Here is a 24,529-nt window from a genome sequence, read left to right on the forward strand (position 1 = left end):
GTCAATAGTTCCTCTACTTGAAGACACATTTGGCCCCTTGGCTGGAGGGGGAGTTTGTTGGGCTCATGCCCATGTTGTCCAGCCAAAGGCCCAATGGCCTAATCCTATTCTCTTTTGATTTCATTCCTATTTGGAATTGGATTCGGTTTATTCCTATTTTGAGTGGGTTTTGGCTTTAAGAGAAAGCACCACTCATGATCTATAAATAGGACAACCTTGGAGAATTATTCTATGCTCATTGATACAAGTCTTTGAAAGACTTAAGCACATAAGAGTGGTTTAGAGAGAGCTTTCATCAAGCGAGAAGAGAGAAGAAAAGTATTTGTTTTGCTGCAGATTTTTATTCCGACCAGCCAACTTCAGATCAGGTTTTCCGATTCGTTAACAGTTGGATCGGGCTGAAATTTTGACTGAGTGTTCGTAACATCTTGGTCTTGGATTTGAACGGTGAAGATCGAATTTGGAGGCTGTAGCATCTGATTTCGAGCCTCGAACAGCAGCTTCATTTTTGTGGATTATACTCTTTCTTCAATTGATTAGTTGTTGCTATTGTTGCTCCGTGTTTGGCCCTTGTTGTGTAGCCAATTTGGAGAACTTTTGTAACCCTCTTATTGTTATAGTGGAGCTTTTTGGATCTTTGTGATCCCGTGGTTTTTACCTTCGATTTGAAGGGTTTTCCACGTTAAAATTTGGTATTCTTTATCTTCTTTATTTTCGGGTTTGCCTCTTCCTCAACATAACAATTATAACGAGTTGAAGTTACGAGTCCAACAGACATCTTAGCAACTAGCAAGGTTCAAATTCAGTGACGGAGCCAGGATTTTTATCAGGGGGATTTGAAATTTTAAAAAGTAAACATACAAACAAGTCAAGAGGATTCAACATCTACTATTTATACGTAAAAATTAATTTTAACCTTATATATACAATGTAATTTTTCGGTGAATGGAGTTCGGATAAACCCTCTTCCGCTACCCTAACAAAGGTTCGGCTGAGAGGTTACAACCCAAAAACAATCTGACAAAAGAATCAACGAATCATCACTACTTCTCACACTTGACATTTGGAACGATGAGAAATATTAAGACTCATTCTGTTACGTATATTTAAGGATACATAAGAAGACACAGAGATCCGTCAACTTAATTCCCTTTGCCGCATCACTACGAACCCCAGTCATTAGCGACATTTTTTAATGCAACTGGAAAAGCTTACTACTTAAGCAATTCATTATTTCTAAAGCTGAAAAAAGAAAAGTTGAAATGGCTTCAAGGTTCTTTGTGTTAGGGCTATTGTTTGGAATTTGTTCAGTGATTTTAGCATCTGACCCAAGTCCACTTCAAGATTTTTGTGTTGCAGATTCCACAAGCTCAGGTACTATATTAAAAATAATTTAATTTTAAATTTCCTATTTTCCCATTTAACATTATGGTTTTATAGTCACACAAATGTACAAATTCCAATGACAATTCATGAATATGTGGTTACTGTGTAAAACATGGGATGCAGTACATGTGAACGGCAAAGTTTGCAAGGACCCTAAGCTTGTGGAAGCAGAGGACTTCTTTTTCAGTGGGTTGCACATAGCAGGCAACACATCAACCCCATCTGGAAACGTTGGGACTAAGACAACCATTCCAGGACTCAACACACTTGGTATTACAGCGACTCGTGGAGATTTCGCGCCATTTGGATTGACCTCTCCTCATATTCATCCTCGCGCAACAGAGATGGTGCTAGTCCTCGAGGGTTGTCTTGAAGTCGGATTTGTTACCTCCAACCCTGAGAACCGTCTCATCACAAAGTTACTTGAAGTTGGTTATGTCTTCGTCTTCCCACAAGGTCTCGTCCATTTCCAGCGAAATGTAAGGGACACTAATGCTGTTGCGCTTTCAGCTTTTAGCAGCCAAAACTCTGAACTCACTCGTGTTTCAACTGCGTGTTTTGGATCCACCCCAGCTATTCCTGTTGATCTTCTTGCCAAGTCTTTTCAAATTAACGAACAGACGGCAAGTCAGATAGGTGGAATATGAAGGAGGAAAAAGAGAGATGTGTTATGCAATTTCCAGTTCTATTGTTACTTTTTAATCGTTTGTTCATTTAGGAGTTGTTTGGACTGTCTCTTCTTATTGCATTGTATCTTAATTGTTACTTTAAACACACTGTTTGTTAGGATCGTTTCAACTAGTTTTCCCTCGATGTTTTCCTTCAACCCACTGCCAAAAGGGTGCAGCAGATGAAAAATGACATAAGCATGAGAAAAATCATCATTTGATAATAACAAGACGTATATTTTCATTCCAAGACCGAAATATTTGCTCTTTCATGTCATCAATCAAAGGTTTACTGGGAGACTCAGAATCCTTGTAGTAATAAACAGATCAGTGCCTTGTCCCCAAGAAGGTCCGCTCAAAGCACAAATCAGATTAGAACTACTGTTGAAGAGAGACCACAACTCATCATAACACGCTTTGAAATATACAGCTGCAGAACTATCAGATAAAAACAGTTAAACTCTATCATAAAGTATCCACTCCGAACCAACTTTTCCATATCTATAGTGGAAGAAATAGAAGAAGCAACATTTACAGTACCAAACTTATCGTGGCATTTCAAGATCAGGCCTTTGATCAAGTGCCTGAATTGTTGTATTATCTGGAAGTGCATCTGGATAGGTTGACATGATTTTTGCCTTCATGCTCCTGAAAAGGGAAAATAAACATTTAAAAGTAATATAGGTTAAACCACAAAACACAGTAGTTCCCACTTTTGGGAATAGATCCAGTAGTCTAATAGCACCCGGTTATTTCTCTCAAAACACTATGGTACCATCCAAAATGCTGATAGTAACGAACATGGACTTCAAGAGTTTAAAATAAAGTCATAATGCAGTTTATATTTTGGCCTCACCTAGTTAGCAGTTCTAACGCTTGAATCAAGTTCTTTTAAGTTGTGGGAAATGAAACTGAGTCTGCTTATGTGAGCTTCTTAAACATAGCTGGTCTAAGTGCAGATGAATGATGAGGGTTTCAACAAATTGATGGCCAGCATGAAAATAGACTAATTGTAGAGATCCCCTGAATACTGAATAACAGAGCCTAATTGGATAGAGGCATGGTTGATTGTGGAAAACTATGATAGTTTTTTTGTATTCCTCAAATTTTTTACCTTAGGCAAAGAGGAATTTAAACTGAAAATCATGAGATTGGATCAAACTGTCGAAACGGTAGCACAAAGTACCACATGCAACAAGCCAATAATTGAAGAAAAGGAAGATGATGACTTTGATTGCAAAACATCTTTTTAAGAGAAAATAAGAAGGAAGGAAGATATACTCTTTTTGAACAAGGAAACAAAATATACTTTTGTGTTGCCACAGAGATCACACATCAAAAGGCTGAGTAGATTCTAATGAAATGTTCAAATAATGAACTGAGTAGTTTACAATCAGCAAATCAGTAAAGATGACTTATTAGGTGCAATTATAATGAATAGTCAAGCAAATCCAGCTACTTCCGGCACTTACCAAAAACTGATATTGAAATTCAGAAAGAAGAGGATAACGAGAGGGAAGAAAAGGATGGTCATACCTCAACTTCTGAAATATGTAATCAAGGTCTGACTTCATAGATTTTAAGAGACGTGTGTTTCTAGAGAAATCTGCCGAGACCTCTGTGAAACAATGCTCTGAATACTCATTGAAGTGCGAAAGAACTGCATTGCTGTCCTGCAACCGTCCCAATCTGCATTTTGAGTGTACAAGACATAAGGTAATCATGAAAAAGGCACCAAGAATGACAATAAGACAATGGACAAAAAGACTGAACGAACCAATAAATTACATGGTAAAAGCCTCTTCCAGAATTATGACAAATAGTCATCACAAAGGTGGCAGAATGTTAAGTTTAAAGGAGGTGGCAGCTTCGAAGAGGTCAGGAACAGGCTGATATTCATGACCACATCCTAATCACAACAAGTAGAAAAATACTATAAGAACATAATTTCTTTAGTGCTCGGATGCAAAATCATGGTCGGGAACAAGCTTTAAGCAAGTAAGGGTGACTTCATCGAGGAACAACCAACTCAAGCAGAAGTCAGAGCTTCAAACAAGACATAAGGTGTTGTATGGGCTTCTTGACACCAACTTTAATAGGAGTTTCGTCTGTGAAGTTTATGCTAATAAGCATTGTCTCAACTTTTTTCTTTTTTCTTTTTTTCCTCGATAAGTGACTGAAATAAAGCTTCTTGAGGAAATTTTCTCCAATCAAATGAGAATACCATAAGAGATTATAAAGGAGGTGATCCTTTGGCTCTAACATATGTTCTCACTGTTAATCATCGGGTTGCAGTGCGGAACTTTCTTTGTGATCTAAGGGGTAAAGACCCCATGTATAATAGATATGAGCTGTTGATGATTTGTATTATTGTAATGGGTAGCACACGAAATTTTACTTATTCAAAGCGAGGAAGGTACAAGTTTGATACTTTGATATACAAAACCTAAAGCAGTCTCACATCGAATACTGAATGTTTCTTTCAAGACTTGGTAATTATTAGCTGACATACCTCAAAAGTCACTTTCATAATCTAACATCCTTATAAACATAGAGTTTTGTCCAATAATAAACCGACTAGCTGATCATTAACCTGAATCAGATACAAAGATTCAAATGAGCCATGGAAGAATGTTCTTGTATGGGCACCCAAGGGTGTGGCTCCATGAAGTGGGAGGATATCTATAAGGTATTAGGTTCAAATTCCAGCGGAGGCAAAAATCACTAGGTAATTTCTTCACATTTGCCGAAGCTTTGAGTAGAGTTACCCGGATCTGTGCTGGGTGGGAGGTAGAGGTACCCGGTGGAATAGTCGAGGTGGGCCCAAGCTGGCTCGGACATCACCATTATAAAAGATTTGCTGTTGTATGGGAACAAGATAGACAGTCTGAAGTGCACTCAAAGATTGGTATCACAATACAGCTTTTGGATCCAAATTTTGACAGCATAATTTTCATAAAAAGAGAGAAACTTGTGCATGCCTGGATCTAATTGCTAAACATATGGTAAAACTGCTTTCCTTCTAGACTCAACAAATCTGGAAGATAAGTCTTTTCCGCAAGAAAATGAAACTTTGGCTTTTGAAATGCTGCCGCACCCACCGAAGATGTATGTTTATTTGGAAATCTTATAATGTATTAAGTAATATAAAACTGATATTTAGAACTCATTTATGCATCCAAAGGCGGGTTCACAAATCCATCAGTCTATCACATAACCAACAACTTATCCTTTCAATTCCATGGTTAAACTTAAACTTCTTAACTATCCAAAGGACCAAATTAGCTCTACTTCAGCAAAAATATGTGAATCCCACTACTTCTAATCAAGGAGAAAAAACCAATTTGGGTCCATCCCAAACTGTATAAGTTAATGGAACAACACCAAGAACGCACAAATCCATCATTTTATCACATCATTAGCAACAAACCCTCTCATTACCAATTACTATAAAAAAACCATCCAACGTGACCAAAGGTTGGTTTATCAATTAAAAACTTTCTGAACTACCCAACCCATTATATTATCCTAATTGACCATGATAAGCCAAACATTGAACCTAGAGCAAGAAAAGAACAAACTTTGGTCCAACCCAAAACTGCACGGCCTAATGGGGCAATGCCTAAGTTGCAGAAACTATGTTAAGCAACAACTGAACAGAATAAAAAGTGAATACAAGTTCTATCAGACACACCACAACATAGCTTTAAAGAAAAACAATTGACTCTAAGCTCATTCCAAACTCAGGATCGGAATTTGCATTATATTACTAAGAACAGTTTATATCATCAGATATGTTCCAAAGAATGAAAGGTTACAAAGAGAAGTACATGAGGTTTTGCAATTGCTTCAGGGAACCCAAATCCTGAGCATTGATTAGGGTTTTGAATTCCTTAGAAATCTCTTCGGATGCAGATTCGATGGATTCTTTCTCTGTTTCCTCCATTTTCTGTGTGTGTGAGGGTTACTTTGGTCGATTACTCTTCTGTATAAACGTTCTCTCTTTTTGATGAATTGCAAGTCTATCCTGTCTGGTTTGAAAAATTACACTTACATCCCAAACAACTTCTAAAATTTGGCCAAGCTTCTAAATTTATTTTTAAAAGTATTCTTTCGGTACCAACTAGTGTTTGGTCAAATTATGTGAAAAAATTACTTTCGTTAGTAGAAAATGGGTCAAATTTGCTGATGAAATATATGCTTTCCATTAAGAGTTAAGGTCAATTATGCCCTTATCGTTATATAAATGGTTTCTATTTGCCTTTTATAGACTAATCGAACTCAATTTGTTGTCACATGTCCATGATTTAATAACAAAAAATAGTTAAATTTGTCTCTAAACTATACAAAAAAAAAATTAGTCAAATTTTTTTCATTATTTAATTTTGACATGTGGCAGGAAACCATGCCTATCAATTTTATTGTTCAATGGATGCAAATATAACTCACTTTTACAACAGTAAATGCATGATTGACATCAGCTATTAACGGAGAGCATATTTAAACCTTTTCACACATAATTTAAAGGCAACTTTAAATTTTTTTTGTTAGTGAATGAGTATTATAAAAATATGCTTGCACTTGTCAATCTTTCTAAATTTTAGATCGACTATGTGATAAAGTATGTTTGGAGTTAAGTTGGTCAAGTGTATCCGAAATATCGTGAGATCCATTGCGCACTCGCAACGTTTAGATAATATGGCAATTGTTCAAGTTTTTGTTTAAAGAGTACGAAGAGATTTGGGTTAGATTTACTCATGCCCCAAGTAATTTAAGTCTTCTACATCTCGAATTCGGATGCATGCTTTTAGTAATCATTGCAAATAATTGAATTAGACGAAAAACTTGCTGAAATATTTCGGAATCTTAATTTTAATACTCAGATATTGTATTGAAATTTAAATTATAAAAATATTTAAAATAACTCTTCAATAACAATTTAGTTTTTTTCCGACCAATATAATATATGATAAAATCAAAATTATACCCCCAACTAAATGAGTAGGATTTTCTAAAAACCACATAAATATTATATTTAAAATTATGTTCGAATTATTAAAAAAAAAAAAAGTGTAAGATACATGTGGTAGATGAATTCTGAAAAGACTATCAAAGAAGAAGTAAAATTATAGAATTCATGTTAAATTAAAATTAGAATTCATTCTTTCAACCAACTCAAACGGATATAGCGTCTTAGTTTTTGTGTGTATCTATTAGGGGTGTACATGGAACGGGTTGGTTCGGTTTTTATCAAAATTAAAGCAAATTAACTACATCGGTTTGGATTGGTTCGGTTTTGTCGGATTTTTTTGGATTTTCGAGTTTTTTGTTACTTAAATATTATATCAATCTTACTTTGTTAAATTTTTTATAAGTAAATATATTTTAGTAAAAATATAAAAAATTGACAAACATATTATCTATTAAAATATTCTTATGAGAGAATTTTCTTAGTAACACATAATAGTTATTTTTTTAGTCGTATGACAATAATGTTTCATTGATGTACACTTTTAAGGTTAATCGAATTTAATAATTAAACATAAAAAATCAATATGATACCTAAATAATAATAATAATCACTTCACATTCGAAAAAGATATAACAATTTAGTAGATCTTAACATACGACACGAATATGGAAGAACAAAGAGATTGATGCATTTCAGTAACACTTGATGAGAAAGTGATCATTCAACCCATTATTTAAGGTTACTAAATATGGAGCACTTCATATACTATTAAATAGGAAAACTTACACAAATGTCCCAAATAATTCTCAACTTACCAACCTCTAGCCATTAGTCATAGACTTACCAAAACTAGCCAACAAAAATTAAAAAACCAAATAATAGGGTTTTTTCTCTCAAAGAATCACATGCAAAAATCACCTTCCATATTTTTAAGCGTGATTAACAACATTAGATACAAGACGGAAAGGAAATTTCATGGACGGGGTAGCAAATAAGGTGATGAAATACAAAAATCTATATAATATTCCAAAAATCTAAACAAAAAAAGGAACTTTTTCAATGGGTATAGTTGAAATTCATTGAAAATATATAGATAAGTCAATATACAAAATTTGAGGAAGATTGGAGGTGATTTGGACTGGTTTTGTATCAAAATTTGTAATTAAATCGAGTTCAAAAAAGTCTTTTGCGACACATGTATCAAACATGTATCACGCATGTATCACACACACAGGTATACATGGATATACATGTGATACACAGTTGATACATATGTGATACACAAATGATACACAGTGTGATACACATATCATTTTTTTTTTTCATGTTCAGCTTTTACTTCGAATTTTCAATTCAAACCACCTCAAAACTTCACCAAATCATCCCAAAACTGATATTCAAGCTCCTTAAGTTGTGCCCAATCTATTCTAATAACACCCACTCAAAACAAAGCAAGAATTTGATATTTTTTGCTACAAATAGCTAATTGGCTAATTTGGCTAATATTAGTAATATTTTATTAGTAATATTTTATCAATTGGCCAATTTTTGTAATGAGCTACTTATAAATGGACATAGCTGGTAATTTCCCTATTAAATATTATATCCCGCAAGATAATCCCAAATATTTCTAGACATATTTTAAAGAAAATTCTATATAAAATCTTAAAAGTATATATAAAAATTATATATTTATATGTCGGTTTGGTTCGAGGTTTTTTACTCAATACCAAACCAAATCAAACTAAATCTAGTCGGATTTTTAATCGGTTTGGTTTGACTTCTAGGTTTGGTGCAATTTTTCGGTTCAATTTGTACCCCTAGCATCTATAATTGGTTCTCATATAAGTTGGGTTCAGATTTAAGTTACATAGTAACAGAGGGTTGATTAATGTACTTTTATCGAATGGAGTTACTTCTTTTATTGAATAGCTGAATAAGATAGGATATGCTTTGGGAATTGAAGAAGCTTGAAAAATTCGAGCTAATGTTTGCTTTGCCTCGTAAGGCACAAAGTACCAACAACTAAAGTTAGGGTGTAAGAGTCACAAATATGTTAAATACGAGGGTGAAAACTGAAAAGTCCATTTATATAACTAGAACATTTTCAAGAACCCAAAACCCCAAAAGCCAGAGAAGTCTGTTAGCAGTATTCAGCAGCGGTAAAGATGAACAAAAAGGAGGTATTGAAGCTAGCTAAAGGGTTTAGAGGAAGAGCTAAGAACTGCATAAGAATAGCAAGAGAAAGAGTTGAGAAGGCGCTTCAGTATTCCTACAGAGACCGTCGCAATAAGAAGAGGGACATGCGTTCCCTTTGGATTCAACGCATCAACGCCGGAACTCGCCAACACGGAGTATGCACCATTCCCCTTTCTCTTTTTCTCATTATTGCAATTTTTTATTCATAAATTTTGTGGCTTTTTTTTGTGAATGTAAAAGGAAGTTTTCTCCTTTTATGCAAAGTGAATCAGCTACGGTTAATTCAGTATCTTGTAGCATACGTTCAATGTTTAGCTATATTTCAGTGTATTCCAAGGATTCAGACAAAAACCGCACTATGTAGTACTCATTTGACGTCGTGCGTCAAAGGCAAGTGAAGAGTCTATGATGAATTTGGTGAAAATCGTTTAGGGATCTAGATCTTTGTGATGAATTGAAGAAACATTTATGAAATGGGTAACTAATCCGGTCCTTTGTAAGTTCTTTTTATGTATTGTTGAAATGAGTGGTCCAATTAGCAGCAGGCGGAAATAAAGAGTGGCTGCAATAAAGTGTTGAATAATGTCAGATAGGAAACGAAAAGTGAATTATTAGACTAATAAGGTCTTTTGCGAGAATGACATAAACAAGTCTTTTATCTGACTATACTCTGGCGAATATGTGACATAGGACAAGTTACCAGCTATGCTTTGCAAACATCCACTCTAGTTTTGCATAGAATGGATACACAACCTAAATTAGAATATCAAAGGATTATCATTAAGTCATTCCTTGACTCTCAACTGAAAAAGATTGAGCCTGGAGAACATGGCATAGTTACGTTTAAGCTAATAGACAGTCTACGTGCCTCCAAGCTTGTAGAGAATGTCAAAATGTCATTCCTTCCTTGCTGTCTTGCACTTTTTCTGATTAAATAAGGATGCCCTATTGACACCTAATATGTAGATCACTTTGTTCACGGGATAGGAATGCGTTTGCAATTTGCTACCCAACTTAAAATAGCCTGTAATAGGCGTGTTTAGGTCACATTTTAATATGCTAAGTAACTATGTACTCCATATTTTGGTTTTCTTAAGTTAATGAGAATTTGGAAGGTTTACAGAATATTGTTACTAAGAGAACATTACTGGCATCACATTTCTCTTATGTTGAGTTGGATTTAAACTGAAAAGATTCTTTGAAATTCGTAAAATATGAGGATTAGCCACAAGGGTTTTGGTTAGATAGCGAAGTAGTACTGTGCCGGTTGTGTGGTAAGAGCACATCAAGAAATTAAGTCCTAGTTGGTGAACAAGGTCTGGTATTTAAGAGTAGTTATGAACCCTGTAGAGAAGGGTAGATCCACAAGTTTTGAACTGGAGCAACAGATATCTTGGTTTTTAATAGACCCAAAATAAAACACGAAAATTATAATACATCTGTGTTGATAAAAATACCCTGTATTATATCCACAGATTCACACTTGTAGAGAGACCGATATTTTGGAAGCCAGCTTTCGGTGGAGTGAATTTTGGAAATCATGGTGTGAAAGAAGCAAAGGGAACAGGGAGTGAAAAGAGAAGGTTAGAGGACTTAAGTCCCATAATCCTTGGACACAAATGCTTCCTCCGAACCTTCTCGACATAAGGAAGCTTGTTTTGGAAAAGGCTTCTTGAAGTGTGTCAATACAAATGCTATTATATTTGTCTCCGATCCTGTACTACTGCTGGATTTTAGAAATTTTGTCGTGCTTACTGAAATTTTCAGCATGGGATTAGAATACAAGCATGGTAGTAAAATTACCTAATTAAATTAGGGAGGCCTGATATAGCAGTCAAAGAGCAAAATTGCAGGACCCTCGGTTTTCGGCTGTGAAAACAATATATGCAGGAAGTAAAGAAGATATTTCTTATAGGAAGACGGACATTAATATAAAATGAGCGGATATGAACCATGAAATGCATTTGAAATTCGGGGTGTTTTTTGGATAAAGGAAAAAAGGAACACCCGGTGCACTAAGCTCCGCTATGCGCGGGGTCCGGGAAAGGGACGGACCACTAGGGTCTATTGTACGCAGCCTTACCCTGCATTTTTGCAAGAGGCTGTTTCCACGGCTCGAACCCGTGACCTCCTGGTCACATGGCAACAACTTGACCAGTTACGCCAAGGCTCCCCTTCTTTTTTTGATAAAGGAAATTCAGGAATATTTTACCAGCTATAGGGAGGGTATTTGACTTGAGAATTTGTTGGGAAAACAAAGTTTCAGTTCTCAATGCTAAAATGGCTGCAGAATCACAAAGTGGAGTATGTCATGATAGACAAATTCTCTAGTAGTTTCTTAACTTAGATATTCTGCTATTTTTCAGAAGCAACATTGTATTTTTTGAATGGTTGTTTTTTCCCGATTGCTTATAAATATAATAAGGTGACGTTCTTATGCTTCATGATCCTGTTAAGCTTTCCGCTATTTGCTTTTAGAGATTTGGACGTGGAGGATTTGGAAAAAAACATACATTTTGTAAGTTCTACTCTACAGTTATGAAATCTTGCAGAATCAAGCTCTTTACCCTACAAGTTGCTTTCCGTGGTCACCATCCTAGTATTTGGAATAATATATATGCATAGCAGTAGAACACTGAGATTCTCGCGTGTTTCAATATCCATCTTTCTCTCTTTTTTTTCCTTTACATAGTTGTGTCTGAGTCAGCTTGAGCGCTCTTCGACTATTTTACCGGTTACCTGGTACCTTCCACCAGTACAAGAACCGGGCAACTCTGCCACAGAGGTGGCTTAGGTAGATGAGAAAAATCTTCTACTCTCTATCTTCTTTAGCATTGTGGAAAGTCTGCAAATCAATATTTATTTGACTATCCAAATGCCAATTAGGCAATGAAATATATAGCTCATGGTTGGAAGATATTGCAGTGTTGCCTTAATATGATGAAAAAGAAGAGAAATGAATTTTGTAGGTGCCGCAAGATATCCATAAGTACATGAAAAGTTCCCGAAGTGACTTCCAAACTGGCACGGATATCCTTTGCTTGTTTTTGCATGTGCCGCACTTGCAGCCGTACATGCTGCCATCTAATATATTAACTGTGAAATTCATTACTTTTCGGGATCATGTTGTCGGATACATTTGGTTAATCTATCTGTTCTTTTACATTTTTTAAGGTGAACAGGATTGCAAACAGAGTGATATATTAAGCCCCTTGATTAGATAATTAGGCTTTGTGATCATTTATATATTCTTTTCTCCGTTCTTCTGTTTTCTGATGTACTCCTTTTTTATTCCCTGAACTTATCAGCACCAAAAGTGAAGTATATGAAACTCTCTTCCGGTTGAGCTGCTTAATTGGGAGATGATTCAGCAGGGTACTTTTAAGTGTAGTGAACTGCTTTAATATGTTTGTGGAGAGTTTTGGCATGAATTTGGCCTTTATTATCACTATATCTGTCATCTATTCATATCTGATGTTCCTAAATGATTTTAATTAGCACATCTCACTACAAGTACACAAGAAGCACCTTTTTTGATTCAAGTCCTGAGTTAATTCCATTTGTTTAACATTTACTCGATTTCTAGGTAAATTATGGCAATTTCATGCACGGGCTGATGAAGGAGAACGTACAGCTGAACAGGAAAGTCTTGTCAGAATTGTCGATGCACGAACCATACAGCTTCAAGGCCCTCGTGGATGTCTCTCACAGTGCTTTCCCCGGAAATAAGAATGCGATAGTACCTCCAAAGAAGGAAGGCCTAGCTATTGTTCTTTGAATTAATTTCCTATATATGCACTGCTGTGTGTACTCTTTTCTTCTATGTTGATGACTGGTGAATTATTTATTGAAGTCCCGGGAAGTAGAGTATGGGCATAATTTGTGCTAGCATTTCTGTTAGCAAATTCCTGACGATGGTCTTGAAGTCTCCTGTTTCATGTAAGTGCTTAAATGGACATTGTGTTCCCATCCTTATTCAATCCGTTTCCAAGCCATGGCTAATCTCTGACAATAAATTCAAGAAAGCTCATTGTGATGAATCCAAAGCCCTGGGACGCGTAATAAGAATTTTTGTTATCTAGCACATTTAACCAAAGTTTATGTTGTCTGTTCTGCGAATAAGAATTATTGGACGTTGAAAAAAACTCTACCTATATTAGAAAAAAGTTTAGAAGATCGTCGGTTTGAGAGTTTTAGCAAGTGTATTAGCACCAAACATTGTGTATATTGGTCGCTAGACAACATAGGTTGTGTATATTGGTCTCTAGATCCGATCAAGTTTCTCCAATACGTGCTTCCTGCAATACCAGATTTCGTAGGTGAAAATGACTTGTTCTGACTGTCTACTTTGAAAGATTGCCTTAGTTTATATGGTGGCAAAATCAATGGTACTGGCTATAGGTGAGTAATCTTGATTTTTTTTATTTATTTATTTTCAATTTCATAATCTTTGCGGTAGTCTTTTCCGGATTCATACAAGGGAGTTTTATAGCTTTACCAATAAAAACTAAACTAATTACCTTTGTCTACCCATTTATTTTTCTACGCATTAAACTAATTACCTTTAATACTCATTGTAGCTTTTGGTATTGGCTATTTTTTATCCTTTTCTTTTTCTCCTTTTTCTTTAATTTTTCCTTTTTCTCCTTTTCTGTTCTTTTTTCAAATCATATTATTCTTTATTTTATTATTTCAAATAATTTGATACATACTCAATTTTGGCTCCTTTCTTTTATTTTATTTTTTTTTCTCTTTTTTCTTTCCTTTTGTTCATTTTCTTTATTTCTTCTTCCTTTTCTAAATTAATTTAGCTCTTTTTTTCTTTTAATTTTCTTTGTACATAATCTNTACATAATCTATGTACATTCACGTTTTTTTTGCTCTTTTTCTTTATTCTTCTTTTTTATACAATAACGAGGTTTTGCCCTCGAGATAGTGGTACTGGTCAGACAGGCACGCAGCAGCAGGGTACTATGGTTACCGATAATTGATATAGTAAACATTTATTCACCTTCTTTAATATAACTAATAGTATAATATCCTATTTGTCTTTCTTTTTATATTTTTTTTCCTTCTTTAAATCAATTATTAGAACAACTTATACATTATACATGTTTTCTCTTCTCTTGTTTTCATTGTATTTTCTTTTTTTTCTTTTTCTTTTTTCTTTTTAAATATATGTATTACTGTAAATATTTCTAGCACATAGGATCCAAAATTATATATCACTATAATAAAATGTTATATTAGTATAATAAAATCACATATTAGTATTTAATGTTACTGTAAAATATTTGTCATAATAGTATACCAAAACTGCTTATAAATATACCAAATAGGTACATTACTATTTTGTGTCATCCGACACCTACTTCTTATACAATGAATATTATTTTCATGGAACTCCATTAAAAAAAATTAAGAAAATATTTGCAAGGACCTAGTTGGAAAATTTATAAAAAATTAAAAAATGACTTATTTATTACGGTATATTATTATTATATTGTATTAATAACAGTATAATGTTAATATAACTACGACTTTAGCTTTGCACAATAGCACCTAGATGATTCAACAAATAGCATCGAAGTATACTATTATGGTATATAGTATACTATTACAGCATATTGTTGCAGTATATTGCATATTATTACAGTATACCATTATAGTATACCATTACAGTATATTGTATACTATAACAGTATATTGTGGCAGTATAGCTATATACTCCTACAATATATTGTATACTGTAGCGGTATACTATTACGTAACTGTGTTCTTCTTCGATTATTACAGTATATCGTTGCAGTATATTGTATACTATAACAGTATACTATAGCAGTATAGCTATATACTCCTACAACATGTTGTATACTGTAGCGATATACTGTTAGGTAACTGTGTTCTCCTTCGATTTTCAGCTGAATAATTTGATGTCAATCACCTCAAATCAGCTCCAAACGCGATCAAGGTTCAGTATGAACTTCCAAAAGGTATTATAGGCAATATTTAATAACACCCACTTTGAATCAAACAAGAAATCTTCAAAATAAAAATTTTAAATTCAAGAGCTTCAAGCCCAACAATGATGGATATCCAAATACACATAAAAATTCAGATCCGGGAAGCTTACTTGAAGGCACTATAAGCAATATTTTATAGCACTCACATCGAATCAAACAATAAATCTTCAAAATAAATTTTCAAATTCAGGAGCTTCAAGCTCAACAATGGTGGGTCTTCATACACACACAAAAATCAGTGAAAAATTAATATATAACTACAATAAAACATGGGTTCAAATACAAATAAATACACAAAAAAGAATATACTAATATAAAAAGAGGATTTTGGAATGAAACTCATGCATAATAATATGAAAACTTGTCTTTTAAAATTTATATAGAAAATTCTGAAAGAAAAAAAAAAAGAAGGTAAATGCATGGGTTTGTAATAAATTTTCATCATCCACACTAAAAAGACTAAACTACGGGTACTTTTTGAAAGAGGAAAGGAACGTTTAGGGTATAGGACTCTTCTTGTTTAGAGAAATTTAGAAGGGAAGGGGAATTGGGTAGGCGGGTAAATAATCTAAACCGTATAGGTAGGAAAAATAAATCCTTTGAGCTTGAATATTAAAGGATAAATAGTTTGGGCTTAATGGGTATAAAGTGAAATTTTTCCTTCATACAAGTGTAAGTTGGACTTTACTCTTATAAATTTCAAATTATACTTCTATGACACCATCATGTGCACTTGCTAGTGGTGAAAAAGTGTTCTTTTATGAACTTTCGAATGCAATTTTGCCAATCCAAAAAAGGCTTGAAAAAGGGGAAGAATTAACACCAATAGCCGTCCCACCTAATCTCTTAAGATAAATATAGCCGGCGGATATATAATATATATAAAATTCATGTAATATATATATATAACTGTGTATATCTACGTATACTGACTAGAAAAAGTAAACATAGAATCTGACAGGCTATTTGTAAAATAATGAAAAGGTAATTTCAATTGTAAATTTCATGCCAGATTGATAAATGAACACAAAATGGCAATGATTTAAAAGATAACACTTTCGGTACGTATAATCAAACGGCTCTGCTATCTGAACCATTCACTTAAACTAATATGATTCATAATTGGGTGTTGAATATGGAAGAGTACAATGTTACAGTACATATTATCTCCGGGGCATTTGCATCTATACCCGTTTTTTATGTCACGTTTTAACTTGTGTCCGCTTTGCAAAAATAATTGCAAGCGTACCCGCTTTTTCGCATAACTTCAGCATACAGGGCTGAAGTAGCAAAGGCAATCACGCAAAACTTAAGCATTCTAGTAGACGGGACTGAAGTTGCAAGTTTTTATTTTTGTAACTGGCGAACTTCAGCTCTAGAGCTGAAATTTTTGTTTTGTAACTGGCGAACTTCAGCTTTAGAGCTGAAGTTTTGTTTTGTAACTAGCGAACTTCAGCTCTAGACAGGGGCGGATTTAGGGGGGCGCAAGGGTGTCCGAACACCCTTCGCCGAAAAATTACATTGTATATATAAGGCAAAATCTGTTTTTTACCTCTATATATTAAGTTTTGAACACCCTTAACACAATCCAAAAGTGTAGTTTAGTGGTCAAGGGGGTTCAAATTTTACATAAGGTCAAATTTTAAAAGCTTTTGTTTTTGTAACTAGCAAACTTAAGCTCTAGAGCTGAAGTTTTTGTTTTGTAACTGGCAAACTTCAGCTCTAGAGCTGAAGTTTTGTAACCCCAAATGCTCTCTTTTTGCTTTCTGTTTCAACTGCAACTTTTATCACACATGGGTCAACTCCATTTTTTCTTCTTTCCTTTTATGGCTCATGGCCACATGATTCCTACGTTAGACATGGCCAAACTCGTAGCTTCACGTGGTGTTAAAGCCACTATAATCACCACCCCTCTCAATGAATCTGTTTTCTCCAAATCTATTGAAAGAAACAAGCATTTGGGGTTCGAATTAGATTGTAAAGGAAGTTGCAATAATAAATAGCAGAAGAGTACAGTGGAAATAGATATTGGTGGTGGTGGCAGTTCTTGGCCTAGTTTGTTGAGCTGAACTTCAACAAACAATGGGATCTAATCAAACTGGTAAAGATCATTGTCTCTGTTGCTACATTTTTATATATTCTTGGCTTCTTTCAGAAGGGATATACGTATCACTATAGAAGAAGAAGAAGAAAACGAAGGAGGAGGAGAAAGAGAGCTGAAGTTGTTTAAAAAGTGGGTACAGGTTAAAACTTTTTAAGAAAATGGGTATAGGTTAAATGGGGGCGACCAAATAGGACGCCCCGTGCAATTTTTACATTATCTCCCGACCATATTCATTGATAGAAATTAAATTAATAAATTTGAAATAAATGACAAATAGCAGACATGTCGAGCACTTTTTATGACTCTTCTACATATTTTAACATTTTATTTATTTATTTATCAATATACTTATTTATTTATGAGTACAAAACAGATGAGCATTTGAAAAGTGAGTTTGGAAGCATTAGAAGGAAATCGTGATGGCTAAAGCTATGTTTAAAATATAGCCTAAATCTATACCATGTTCCATGTCCATGTTGAATCAGAGGTATTAAATTTACTTTAATACGTAAAAGGGACAAAGACTGACCATGCTCGTTGTTGTAGTCCGTTACAAAATTATTTTTAGTTTTATGTCTTTTTACAAGCAATATTCAATTTTACACATAAAAGATCTGAAAATAACATACAAAAGATATGAAAAAGACAATTTTCTTCTATTCAAACTGTAAATAGCCACAAATATCATTTCCGTGGGATGTTGTGATGGCTGTCAATGAATGGATATCTAATTTGATTGAGTAGATTTGATCACTGTGCTATGAATACTTATATTAATTCATGGCATATGATGAAAAAGCTTGGACAATCAAATTTCAAATTCTAGCACAATTTTCATATGTAAAAAGTTTCAAAACCCAGCATAATTTTCTGAAGTTCAAAATAATCAAAAAAAAAAAAAAATTACAACGGACTTGCGTTGTGATTATTCTTCAAATACATTTGGCTATGCTTGATGTTTTTAATATACAAACTTAAAACTAGGTCACAAATAGCCTTCAAAGTGCATAGTCTTGAATACTCGTCCACACTTGTTCCAAGGGCAAAACTTTAAGTTGAATAAGTGTTCCCCATCTCTTGTCCCATGAGTAATACTAACTTTTGACCTTAAAGTTCTGTCCATTGGCAAACAGGGGTCAAAAATTAAAGCCAATCCAAAAGTGTTATATTTCTGCAAATTTTTGTAGGCAGAATGCCTTAAAAACCCCCTAAACTTGTTGCGCTCTAAATATCTGATAATTGATTTTTGGTGAGTTGTTAACCTATGTTGTTAGTTTTGTGGTTTAATATGTGTCATTTTTTTCCAATAGAGTAGAATAAGATTTCAATTGTGGTGTATTTTTGATCATTTGTGGTTTCTGCTCAATCGTCAAGCTTTTTCAGTGGTCTTCTCTAACTATTTCAAACAGACAAAACCAAAAAGTTAGGGATTTCAAGCTTTAGTTTTTGATTAGGGTTTTGTGATATATAACCGAGATGAATATCGATTTGCTTTCAATCTTCTATTTTCTTGAGTTAAGGCTTTCAAAATCGAATTTTTTATATGTAAAATCAGTGATTTTGTGCATGCAAGGAGTGTCTGATTTTTTGTAATAACTTACAAAATTTAGGGGTTTTTTATTTTTATATCTAGGGTTGTCTGCACGAGTTATTCAGGTTATTTTAGTTATTTTGAAGGTACTGCAAGACTTTTTTGCTATTTTATTTTAGCTCATTGTTGGTGGAATATTTTTATGTAACAGTGAATCTTTTTCTGTCTTTTATTTGTATCTATAATTTCTTTAATATGTTACAATATTGTACTATTAATTTTAGAATTTAAATATTGATGAATCGTGTATATGGTTGTAGGTTGTCCCATGGCTTCTAAGTACTTTAATTTTAGATGGAATTTTGGTGTCATGTTAGTGAGTGAAGTAGGGCTAGTTTTTGTTGGAGGTAGGACTGAGTATTCCTTCAACATTGATTTTGATCACTTATCTATCCCTGAATAAGTAGATATTGCGAAGGATTTTGGGTTTACTAAGTTGGGAACCACTTATATTGCACCTTCTAAGGGTGGCAATTTGGTAGAACTAGAGAAAGATAAGGATTTGTTAGACCTTGGAGTATTGTTGAATGATAGGGACACAATAGATACATGTAACGACCCAGCCGGTCATTTTGAGTGTTCGAGCCATGTCCCCCCATTTACTGCTTATTCTATGTTAAATTGTTATTATTGACTTGCTGGGGTAGTCGGTTCGGTTCCCGAGATATTTCGGAATGAGTTGAGAAACTTAGTCTCGAGGTTGGAAGCTTAAGTTGAAAAGGTTGACTAGATGTTGACTTATGTGTAAATGGCTCCAGAATGGAGTTTTGATGGTTCCGATAGCTCCGTTGGGTAATTTTGGACTTAGGAGTGTATCCGGATAGTGATATGGAGGTCCGTAGTTGATTTAGGCTTGAAATGGCGAAAGTTGGAAAATTCAAAGCTTTGGAAATTGAGAAGTTTAAACGAGAGTTGACTTTCTGGTTACCGTGCTTGAATTTTGGTTCCGGGAGTTGGAGTAGTTCTTTGTGTCATTTATGACTTGTGTGCAAAATTTGTGGTCAATCGGACTTGATTTGATAGGTTTTGGCATCAAATGTGGAAGTTAGAAGTTTATAAGTTCATTAGGCTTGAATTGATGCGCGATTCGTGATTTTAGCATTTTTTTTAAGTGATTTGACGCTTTGAGCTAGTTTGTATGATGTTTTAGGACTTGTTGTATGTTTTGTTGAGGTCCCGGGGGCCTCGTGTGGATTTCGAATGGTTAACAGAGTGAAATCGCGAGGGCTTGTTTTGGGAAACTGGATTTTTACTCTACGCGTTCGCGAGTTGACGGCTGCAATCGTGTAGGTTAGTGAAGCAGTGAATCGCGAACGCGTGGGCTAGGCCGCTGATAAATAATGAAAAATGCATGTTTTGAGTGTGTTTGTGTGTTAATTCTCGTGTGAGTTACGGGAGTTCACACCGCTTTTGAAGTGAAAATATGCTCATTACGTGTTTCTTATGTGTAGGAACTAACTTATGTGGGAAAGGATCAAATAGAAGAAAAAATGATGAAAGAAGAGTTGAAGAGAAAAGTCATGGACAACGAAGTGAGGCTTACTTCTCCAGACCAGGACCGGTGTAGAAAAAACCAAAAAATATCCCGGACAGCAAAGCGAGGTTCACTTCGCCAGACCGGGACCGGAGCAGGAAAAAACCAGCTTCTCAAATCCGAAATAGGAGAAGGAAAATCTGCCCCATACAAATCGTAGTCACTATAAACACATCCTAAAACGTGATTTTGAAGGGGGAGACATTACTTTGAAGAGGGAGACACTACTTTGGAAGGAGAGAAGAACTTAGGGAGGCAAGAACACGCTAGGAGCAAGAAGGAGAAGGATTCAACTTCACGTTTTTTCCTCTTTCTTCCTCTATTTCCATTATTGGTTATGAATTCTAGTATTGTAATTTTGCATACTATTATGAATAGCTAATTTGTTATCTAGGGTTATGATGGAACCTTTTGGAGGATGAATTTTTGTTATATTTTTATATAGTTGAGCCGTTGGATTTCTCTACTTGTTCAACTATGTATTTGTTGCTGTTGATTGAATGACCATCAATTGACTGTGCCTATTTAGTGTGTATTGCTTGGAAAAGGGTACATATTTAGGTAGTTGTTGAACAGCATCACTTCTAACTTATGTGTGAGGGATCAATATGGAGGGTTTAAAGGTGGGATTAGGAATAACGAAGCCTTGGAGCGATCTTAGTGAGTGGTGAACTAGTGCCAGCTAGCGTAATTCAGAAGAATACGTCTACTAAATTGTGGTAGTTGCTCGGAAGAGAATTACAACACCTGAAGTACTCACGATCGGTAGAGAATACTTATGCAAAATTATAGAAGACGCAGCGGGAAGGATTCCGACAATTGGATAAATCATAACTTTAGACCTCCTTAATCTTGTCTCCAATCATTATCCTTGTTAATTGACAGTTTTACTGCTTTTTAGATTTGTTAGTAAATTAGATAGAAATAAATATTATAATCTTTATAATTAGGAAATTGTTTGGACTTGTGTTTCTTGGCGATAAACAACTGTAGCTAAGCCTTAGTTCTCTGTGGGATTCGACTCCGGACTTGTAAATCGGATTATATTTGCAACGACCGCTTAGTCCTTTTTATAAGTCATAGTTAGGCGTGATCAAATTATGCCAGGGAACTAATGGTGTAGCTGTAGTTGTACATATTGCTAGGTTTCAAGTTTGAACTTTAATTTTATTTTCTTGTATTTGATTTTTTTTTATTTTTAGTTTACTTGTTAATTTGAGAAACATGGCATCATGGAGTCATGGGATTTTTGATGTCTGTAATTCTACTTTTGATCCTCCTTATGCATATTGCGGAGGAAACCACCAATGACAAAATTATCAAAATATTCCCGAGAGCAAGTTATGTGCACCAACTCAATCTTATGTATGGAATGTGTGTGATATGTGTGGTGGGGAAGATGGTCACTTTCATGGTTGTGCTTATATTTCTTATCCTCCCCCAACCCCTTACTATGATGATTCTACTTTTTCTTGTGAAGTTAATAGGAAAAAAGAACCCAGGGATGATCACCTGAAAGAGATCAAGAATATGTTAAGGTGCCTTGTGAAACAAAATAATGAGAAACAACTGCACATACAAAGGCAAGATGCTACTATTTGCAACCTGGAGGCACAAGTGAGTCAACTGGTTGAAGCATTTAATGCTCAACAAGCCAATATTATGGATAGTAGACAAGAAGAGCATGAATAAGATACCGAAATTGTGGCTCTAATGGAGGAGGTCAGAGTAGAACACCAACAATCTAACCAACTAGAATTTGAGGATGTCGATGTTGAAGAAGGAATGCTAGAGTCAACTAGGGACGTTAAGGATATAAATTTAGTTGACTCTAATGCGATTTGTGTTGAGGATGTCGAAAATCTTGAAGTCATGTATTTGAGCGCGTTAGACCTCATTCCAAACACTTCTCTACATTATGTTCGGAAGGTGAAATGGGAATGGATCTTTACGAGCATAAAAAGGAGTCCATGGAAGACGTAGATGAGTCTTATATTTTAAAATTTTCAAGTCCGTCTAGGCAAGGTGAAACTCCTCGGTGGAGAGGCAAAAAGTGCATGAGAATTTATTTAATTTTTGGCTCGAAAGAATTTGTACAACCCCAGGAGCATAATCATAAACTTGAAGCAAAACTTGGGGTTCAATTCATAAGCTCGAGGTGGAGACAAAAAGTGATTCGCGTCGTGCAACGTTAAATCAAGTGCTTGTTGGGGGCAACCCAGCTTTACTATTTTTTTATTTATTATTGTAGTGTTGTTTTTGATTTCTCTAGGAGCATGGGAATCAAGGCTATTGGAAGAAAGCAAAAGCAAGTGAGATGGTAAGAACGGAAGTGTGGAGTGCCCGCACAAAGAACCAAGTCTGGGATAAGTCTGAGTACCCCATGAGCTGCTAATGCTTCGACCTTTGGCCTACCGGGGAGTTTCTTTTACCCTATTATATTTATGAGTGTGCATTGGGAACAATGCACAATTTTAAGTGTGGGGTGAAGAGACTGTTTGGGTGGTTTTCTATGTTATTTTAGTTGTATTATTTTATGTGTATTGGACAAAATAAAAAAAATTAGGTAGAAATAATCCCTCTTGGTTCTTCTTATGGCCACGTTTCTTTTCCAAGGGATGACTCTTTGAACCGGGTAGTAGTTTTTTTTAGATAGAATTTTTATGAAGTTTTGGACTTTTCCCGACGACGGACTTCCTAGACAGTTTTCTTGAGGGTTTAAAGTCCAACGAAAAACACAAATATATTTTCATTTTTTTTCTTTTTGAATTGATAATGGAATGGGAAGAAGCTTAAGTAATTTGTGCTTTTGATGTTTTATATCTGTCACGACCCAAACATCCCTCCGAGACATGTCGTGACGGCACCTAGTCCCTACGACTAGGTGAGTCTAACAGATTGCGGAAATATCAATAATGGTAACAAACTAAACAGCTAACTGCATTAGATATTGAATAACCAATAATAATGTCGCTCGGCATGTACAATAACCAAACACTGGATGTACACAGTTTTTTCAAAACCCGGAACATCATAAGGCACAAACTACAGAAAGATAAATAGTGTCTCTATACTCCAGAGTCTAACAAAAGAAAAATACAAGAAGTGTTTGACACGGGGAAGAGTAGAAAGGGACTCCGAGGTCTGCGTACGCGACAGATATACCTTGAAGTCCCTAAAGCTATCTCGACTCACTAAAAACGAGGCTGGTAAGAGGTACCTGGATCTACACACGAAAAACATGTGTAGGAAAGGACATGAGTACACCACAACGGTACCCAGTAAGTGTCAAGCCTAACCTCGGTCGAGTAGTGACGAGGTCAGGTCAGGGCCCTACTGGTATATATATAATAAAACAAGATAGAATGAAATACCACAGTTGAATAAAGACTGAAATTTAACAAGAATGAAATCATAGAAGATAGCATCTCACTACACAGAGATAATCAACAAGGGATCTCCCGAGATACCGTCTCGTAGTCCAAACGTAAATGTATAGGGGGATCTCTCGAAATACCGTTCTATAGTTCCAAAGTAAATATCCAGTACAGGAGGATATCCCGGAATACCGTTCCGTAGTCCCAATGTAAATATGCAGTATATGGGGATCTCCCAGAATACCGTTCCGTTGTCGCAAAGTAAATATGCAGCTCAACCAACAGAAATAACAGTTACAGCAAGAAAGCCTACAGCTTAGACTAAGTTCAAGTCAAGGAAAAATAGGAAAATTCATTAAACATGCTGGACGGAGTTCAGATAAACAATTAAGGCAAGTAGACATGCTATTCTAATCTAACAGGATATCGCACATGCTGATATAACTCAAATAAGAAGGAAAACATGTTATTACTTAGCAGAAATCAGGTTTTTACAACAATTAGCCCGTGTACGTACTCGTCACCTCACGTACACGAAGCTCACATATCAAAAACAGTATCAAATCCTAAGGGGAGTTCCCCCACACAAGGTTAGACAAGCCACTTACCTCGAACCAAGCTCAAATCAACACGTAACAATGCTCTTTCCACGAATATCCGACTCTGAATGGCCCA

General features: G+C 35.1%; 3 protein-coding genes across 5 annotated transcripts; 2 read left to right on the forward strand and 1 right to left on the reverse strand.

Moving 5' to 3' along the window:
* Positions 1,163-2,424, forward strand: LOC109208811 (putative germin-like protein 2-1). The gene is made up of 2 exons (XM_019371968.1): positions 1,163-1,374; positions 1,510-2,424. Exons 1-2 carry the CDS (start codon positions 1,263-1,265, stop codon positions 2,031-2,033), a joined length of 636 nt encoding a protein of 211 aa, XP_019227513.1. The 5' UTR covers positions 1,163-1,262; the 3' UTR covers positions 2,034-2,424.
* Positions 2,256-6,061, reverse strand: LOC109208822 (kxDL motif-containing protein 1). Of its 3 annotated transcripts, none has more exons than XM_019371986.1 (4): positions 5,885-6,061; positions 3,591-3,743; positions 2,595-2,702; positions 2,271-2,484 (listed from the first exon to the last, which is right to left on the reverse strand). In XM_019371986.1, the coding sequence occupies exons 1-3, from the start codon at positions 5,998-6,000 to the stop codon at positions 2,600-2,602; spliced, it is 372 nt and encodes a 123-aa protein (XP_019227531.1). In that variant the 5' UTR covers positions 6,001-6,061; the 3' UTR covers positions 2,271-2,484; positions 2,595-2,599. The 3 variants fall into 3 exon arrangements, with proteins under 3 accessions (XP_019227520.1, XP_019227531.1, XP_019227526.1); XM_019371981.1 differs by having other exon boundaries at positions 2,271-2,492; XM_019371975.1 differs by having other exon boundaries at positions 2,256-2,702; positions 5,885-6,060.
* Positions 9,131-13,220, forward strand: LOC109208840 (50S ribosomal protein L20). The gene is made up of 2 exons (XM_019371998.1): positions 9,131-9,380; positions 12,812-13,220. The coding sequence occupies exons 1-2, from the start codon at positions 9,195-9,197 to the stop codon at positions 13,001-13,003; spliced, it is 378 nt and encodes a 125-aa protein (XP_019227543.1). The 5' UTR covers positions 9,131-9,194; the 3' UTR covers positions 13,004-13,220.

This window comes from Nicotiana attenuata, chromosome 2, assembly GCF_001879085.1.
Source record: "Nicotiana attenuata strain UT chromosome 2, NIATTr2, whole genome shotgun sequence".
Classification (NCBI taxonomy): domain Eukaryota; kingdom Viridiplantae; phylum Streptophyta; class Magnoliopsida; order Solanales; family Solanaceae; genus Nicotiana; species Nicotiana attenuata.

Coding starts and splice junctions, on each gene's coding strand:
- LOC109208811 (XM_019371968.1), top strand. CDS start 1,263: ATGGCTTCAAGGTTCTTTGTGTTAGGGCTATTGTTTGGAATTTGTTCA. Junction 1,375..1,509: donor TGCAGATTCCACAAGCTCAG/GTACTATATTAA, acceptor CATGGGATGCAG/TACATGTGAACGGCAAAGTT.
- LOC109208822 (XM_019371975.1), bottom strand. CDS start 6,000: ATGGAGGAAACAGAGAAAGAATCCATCGAATCTGCATCCGAAGAGATT. Junction 3,744..5,884: donor AAGCAATTGCAAAACCTCAT/GTACTTCTCTTT, acceptor CTCAAAATGCAG/ATTGGGACGGTTGCAGGACA. Junction 2,703..3,590: donor TACATATTTCAGAAGTTGAG/GTATGACCATCC, acceptor TTCCCTTTTCAG/GAGCATGAAGGCAAAAATCA.
- LOC109208840 (XM_019371998.1), top strand. CDS start 9,195: ATGAACAAAAAGGAGGTATTGAAGCTAGCTAAAGGGTTTAGAGGAAGA. Junction 9,381..12,811: donor CCGGAACTCGCCAACACGGA/GTATGCACCATT, acceptor CTCGATTTCTAG/GTAAATTATGGCAATTTCAT.